This window comes from Papaver somniferum, unplaced genomic scaffold (assembly GCF_003573695.1).
Source record: "Papaver somniferum cultivar HN1 unplaced genomic scaffold, ASM357369v1 unplaced-scaffold_21, whole genome shotgun sequence".
Classification (NCBI taxonomy): Eukaryota; Viridiplantae; Streptophyta; class Magnoliopsida; order Ranunculales; family Papaveraceae; genus Papaver; species Papaver somniferum.
In genome coordinates, this window is record NW_020631041.1 from 5,394,100 (window position 1) to 5,400,239 (window position 6,140).

At 40.0% G+C, this 6,140-nt stretch overlaps 1 protein-coding gene across 1 annotated transcript; it reads left to right on the forward strand.

Moving 5' to 3' along the window:
* Window positions 1-243: 243 nt before the first annotated feature.
* LOC113339899 (protein ENHANCED DISEASE RESISTANCE 4-like) lies at window positions 244-4,692 on the forward strand. Its single transcript, XM_026585118.1, has 5 exons — window positions 244-861; window positions 1,026-3,330; window positions 3,759-3,819; window positions 3,925-4,148; window positions 4,235-4,692. The coding sequence occupies exons 1-5, from the start codon at window positions 738-740 to the stop codon at window positions 4,290-4,292; spliced, it is 2,772 nt and encodes a 923-aa protein (XP_026440903.1). The 5' UTR covers window positions 244-737; the 3' UTR covers window positions 4,293-4,692.
* Window positions 4,693-6,140: the final 1,448 nt, after the last annotated feature.

Sequence of the window (6,140 nt, forward strand, 5' to 3'; positions counted from 1 at the left end):
AAATCTCATTTCACAATTATTTTATTTTCAACCACGTATTCAAGATCTCATTTTTCTCAACAATTTAATTTTTCCCGCTTTTGCTTTCGATATCCAAATGCGCTATTAGAAAATTCTCCGGGAAGCACCAACAATGAAATGTCACTTTGGAGTTTTTGTTCCCAACACACTCAAAGAAAATAAAAATGGCTCAAGAAACATCTCCACTCCAATGTCACCTTCACAAATATTAAAGGCCTCCATTGTCACATAGAATCGAACCATTACTCGCCTTTAAAAAAAAAACAAAAGCAAAAACCAAAGTCTGAATTTTGGACTACACAGTTTTCCTCTGTTTTCTTTATTACTTTTTCTTTCCTCTGAATCTCTCTTGATAATCGTACTCTCCACAGTCCTCACTTTAGATTAAACAATTAGTACTTCATCCATTACCAAACCTCACCAAAGCTCCCCAACCCTACTTTTTCTTTTCCTCTCTGTGTTCCTTTCAAAACTCCCTCCACTCTCATAAACAGACACTCAGAAACACACAAAAAATTCGATTTTGTTTCCATCAAAGTATCCAACTTCACAGAGTACTCTGTTTTCTCACATAAAAAAGCCCCAAAATTTTGATTTTTGTTGTTTGTTCTTGAGAATTTTTATTCTGGGGGTTTGAGATTTTTGGTTTATGATCAGTTTCTGGGGTGGGTTTGAGCTGAAACCTTGATTTTGTTTGGGTATTGGGGGTTTTGGAGATGGAGGAAGAAAATAGTAGTAGTAAGCTCAGGTTAGTCCGGTGCCCTAAATGTGAAAATCTATTGCCTGAGCTTCAAAATGTACCGGTTTATCAATGTGGTGGTTGTGGTGCTGTTCTTCAAGGTAATTTAAGCTTCTCATCTCTTTCATTTCCTTCAATTTTCCACTGTTTTGATCACCTAGGCGAGCTAGGCGCTCATTAGGCGACATAGGCCCTTGTTCCGTATCTGTTTTTTTTTGATTTATTGTGATTGTGATTTTGATTTTGTTTTTATTTGATTAAACAGCAAAGAAACAATTAGTGGTTAGTAGTGGTATTTCAAGTAATGGGTCATCTGAGAAATCTGTTGAAGTAGTAGGAATTGAGAAATTAGATGAGAAAAGGGGAGATTTTGATTTGGGTAAAGAAACTTCAGATTTAGGTAGTAATAATGGAGGAGGAGCAGTAGAATCTAAGTTGAGTGTTTTACCAGAGAAACAAGAGATGAAAAGTGTTGTGAATCCAAGGAATGTCAGTGGGGAATCGTCGAACAATGGCGTCGGTAATGGCCATGTTGGTCAAAATAGGAATGAACAGGTTAGAGTTAACATTGTGGAGTCTGGAGAAAGAGATAGATCGGCAGCGTATAGGAGGACACCGAGATTTGTTGCTGAGGATGTGAGTTTTTCGCGTTCTAATGGAGAGGAAGTTGGAGGGTTTAAAGCTTCTGTTGGAGTTGCTAATGGGTATGGGAGAGCTGAGCATGTTAATAGTTTTAAGGACAGGGAAAGGGATGATGCAGCGTATAGGAGGGCACCGAGAATTGTTGTTGATGATGTGAATTTCCCGGGTTGTTCGTATCCTAGTGAAGGGCCTTCCAGTTATCAACCAGGATTATCTTACAGTAATGCTGAAAATCATTTGGATGGTGTGCATGATAGAGTTGAATTTCTTGAACAGGATCGAGCTGAACTTTTGAGGAAGCTGGATGAGCTGAAGGAGCAACTCACCAAATCCTGTGATGTGTCAGAGAAAGCGAAACAAAGGGTTCCAGCTCCACATCCTTATGCCCGTCAGAATAATCGGTTTCCAAACAACGGTGCTAGACCGCAGCAAGTTCTCTCACAACCTTTTTCCGCAGATGAACATATAAGAAAACCACCTTATGTCAGCCATGTCCATGAACCTGTTCCAATGATGCATGGGCATGAGATGGATATGCAGAATTTTTATTCAGCTCATGTCAATGTCTCCAATGAAAGGCGAGGACACGGGGATCTATTTGGACCCAACGTGCTTGGGAGGGCTCCAAATCGGCAACGGCGTGAATACCCACATCAATCTTCTAATGGTTACTATTCAGGACAGTTCATTGATTCTGATCCAGAGCTTATTTCACCATATCCGCATAGCAATACATTCTTCCACCAGCCTGAGTGTCCCTGTTCTCATTGCTACAACAAAAATTGGTTACCACCAAGCCAAGGCCTGCCTATGAGTTTCCCCAATAGAAGGTTCGCGGATGGTCCAGGAAATCCAGCATTCTACCACCTTGACGAGCCTCGAGCATATGATCCCTGGGGTTACAATCATAGAAGTACCAATCTTCCATTGCATTCTCATAATCCGCATACCCAAATGAGAAGGAAAAATGATCTTGATGCAGAAATAGGAGGTTTTGGCCGTGATTGTCTTCAGAGGGTTCCTTTAGCTAAAAGGAACGGGAGGCGTTGCCTTCCAATAGCCGGTGGAGCTCCTTTTATTACTTGTGCTAATTGTTTTCAGCTGCTTCCGTTACCAAAGAAGCTTTTGCAGATGGAAAAGAATCAACAGCAACTGAGGTGCGGGTCTTGTTCTTCTGTAATGTCGATTTCGGTTCAGGATAAGAAGCTTGTAATTTCTGTAGCTACACAGACCATAGAAGTTCCTCAAGAGACCAATGACAGTTCTGATCAGGCAATAGACGGTGGTTACCAGGGCCAAGTTAACTACTATTCGGACGACTATGATACAGCTGGTTGTAACTTCTTGCACATGGATGAGCTGCTGAACTCAAGTGAGTCTGAGAAGATGCAGGGCAACCTTACTTCATCTTCGGGCACTTTCGAGGATGAGGGAAGCCCTGAAAGCATGATTGCTCAACAAGAAGCTTCCAGCTCTACTGAACTGCCAAAGAAAGTGATTGTGAGTCCAACCCTTACTGGTTCGCCTATTCATGAGCATTATGATGATCCCAGAGACCAACTCGTGAGCAAGTTTGGAAAAGGAAACATGAGTAAGCGCATTGACCGTGAAAAAATTGTTGTTGCTAGAGCGGCTTCCAGGCAGAATTCCTTGAAGGATGGAATGTTGGCCACAGAGATGGAAATTTCATTTAATGATTACGCGAACAATGGCGTTTGCCATAATTCAAAAGAGGCAAACAAGGAAGAAGATAGGCCAAGAAACTGCAAAAGTGGTAACTCATTCCTGGGTGGACTCATCAAGAAAAGCTTTAAATCTAACCAATCCCGGGAGAATGATGGAGTGTTTGTCAATGGGCAGCTCATATCAGATCGATTGGTGAAGAAGGCCGAGAAGAAAGCTGGACCTATCCGCCCTGGAAGTTACTGGTAAGTGCAAGTTTCTTCTCTGGTTATGCCATCCCAGCTTTCCATGTATATCGTTGTTATGTTTACCCATAACAACGTGAACCAAGTCATCAGTTAAACCCCACCATGTGGGTGTGGAAACTCATATGGTTAATTATAGTCAAGCCCACTATCCCATAGTATTGATGTTTAGGTTCCCATCCTCGCATGGTGGGGGTTCAACAAGTGGGTGATTAGAGAAACATTTCTTAATGTATGTTTCCATCCTAGATTGGCAGAATTTGTTGTTGTAACAAGTTCTTCTGTTCTATGAATAGTTTTAAAGCATGCTTTCATAATGTGTGGGCTTGAGCTATTTTTTACAGTAATGCTCTTCAATGTATGACACTAGTGGTTCTGGTATAGTTTTTCATGTGAATTGACATACCATTTTCTGCCATCTTAACTAGGTATGATTCTCGAGCTGGATTCTGGGGTATAATGGGCCAACACTGTCTCGGCATAATTCCGGTGAGAGCAAATGAAATTCTTTGAAAGAGGATCAGTTTGTCAGTCTTTGTCTGTATAGGTTTACTTGTGTTCTATATTTGATTAAGTGCTCTCATTTGCCTGCAGCCATTCATCGAAGAATTTAGTATTCCAATTCCCAGGAACTGTTCAAGTGGAGATACTGGAGTTTTAGTGAATGGGAGAGAGCTTCATCAAAAAGATTTGGATTTACTTGCTAGCAGGGGGCTCCCAACAGAAAGTGACAAGTCTTATATCGTTGAGATTTCTGGTAGAATTCTGGATGAGGACTCTGGTGAAGAACTTGATAGCCTTGGCAAACTTGCCCCAACGTAAGTCGCAATCTTATTTGCTCTTCTTTTTGTTTCTTGTGGATTGTCAACGTGTAAGCCTTATTTTGTTTTGCTTTATTTCACAGGGTTGAGCGTGTGAAGCGTGGATTCGGTATGCGCATCCCCCAAAGTGTAGCTGCATAGTTTAATCACCTCACTAAAATTCAACACTTCAGCTGCCTTTTAACACTGGTGAAATAGAACTGAGATAACAAGAATTTTAGTCACATTTCAGGGTATTACAGCATATCTCTGCTACAGTTCCTAATTTGATTCAGTGCAGGTATGGGTAATCTAAAAAGCTAAGGTTGTGAGCTTGTTCTTTTTGTAACTACAGCAAGTCATCTAGCCGGTACTTAGTATGCTAAGTTGTAATTCTAAGTTAGTTGCTGATTCCCTAATATGTATGTATCTTGCATCTCCTCAGCACTTGCCAATCATCTTCCAGCTCTCTGTATGCTACTACTATATAATGTACGTAGAATTTGTAATATGTTATTGGTCTTTTTGAATGTGATCTACATAGTGCCATACTCCTGTCAAATATAGTATTTTGTCCGACGACATGCCTCCTAATCTTAGAATCTTCAGCCTCATTGGTCCATGCGGCTTGCCACTCTCCAGGTCAAAACCCTCGCTTCCATATAATCCAAACCATGATTAAATCCAGGTTTCGTATCCAACTCTTCCCCCAATCCTTCCATTTTGACATGCACAGTTCATGGAGATCTTTAAAACACAACAACGGCTGAAATAGTTGATCTATTGGGCTTGTAGTTGCAAGTTTCCTCGGAACCACATTCCACTATAACTATAATCAATATTAGGTAATCATCATTAAACTCTTCATTGATTATCAAGACTTAAGTCGGTTTATAAGATGAATACAAGTATTACAACAATCTTACTTGCTCATAGATTTACTTTCTCTCTCCTGATTTCTTATCTAACACTCACTAAAAGAACCCCCCACAAGTAATACCCTCTCCTCTTTATATAAGATTTCACATAGTGGATGACAGTTAAGAGATCCTTTATTTTCGGAATCTCTATGCGATACACTCGCTCATGTACAATAACTCGTTCTCGCACAGACCATACTTCGCACAGATCTTCACACTTTACTCGTGACTTTGCTGACATCATCCATTACGTCATCTCAACCTTGCTGTGTGCGATCTCCCTCGTTTAAGTTATATAGTCTTCACTTCGCATACTTACTAACATGTGCGATATCTCACTCCTACATTCCGCCTCTTCTCATTTCGCTTATTCTACAGGGTGAGCGATATGAGAAACTCCCACCCTATATTATCACATATGCTTGTCTTTTCACATTTTGCTTTGCCGACAATTTTCCGGAATTCCGTCTTCCCTTGTTTAAGGGTGTCTTTTTAACCATTCATTTTTTGGCACGTCTTTTTAACCGCTTGTTTCTATCCATTCATTTTCTCGCATTAATGAGAAGATCTTTTTTGAAAAACGGGACACACTTTCCCTATATATCTTCCTTTATCTTCTTCTTCATTCTTTTTATTTATTTTACTCTTCTTCGTCTTCTCTGCTACTGTTCTTTATCAAATAACCTCCATTCCCATTCTTATTCGCATAAGAAGGACAAAATTTCACACAATGCATCACCTTCGCAGAATAAGAAAGTAAGAAACATCCTTTTTAATTTTAACAATATTGTTGCATCTGTTTCTTATCTTGGTTATTCGCGTAGGTGAAATCTTTGGGTGATAAGACTTCGGGCAAGGGTAAGAATATTCTGAACAAGACCATGTATAAATCTAAGTCTTCATCCAAAACGACTTCGTCCATGGATGATCTCTCTAGGAAGCGCAAAAGATATGGTTCTTCCTCAAGTTCGGAATCTACTAATGATAACATTCTTGCTCCTGAAGAAGATTCATTAATTGATTCTTATGTGAAAGAATTATCAAACCTTTTTTCTAGGGATATGCTGACTATTGTTGATCATGAAGGGTT

What these genes read in the sequence shown, in the direction of transcription:
- LOC113339899 (XM_026585118.1), top strand. Translation starts at nt 738, where the DNA reads ATGGAGGAAGAAAATAGTAGTAGTAAGCTCAGGTTAGTCCGGTGCCCT. An exon ending in ACTGTCTCGGCATAATTCCG is followed by an intron (nt 3,820 to 3,924) that starts GTGAGAGCAAAT and finishes ATTTGCCTGCAG; the next exon opens with CCATTCATCGAAGAATTTAG. An exon ending in CTTGGCAAACTTGCCCCAAC is followed by an intron (nt 4,149 to 4,234) that starts GTAAGTCGCAAT and finishes TTTATTTCACAG; the next exon opens with GGTTGAGCGTGTGAAGCGTG.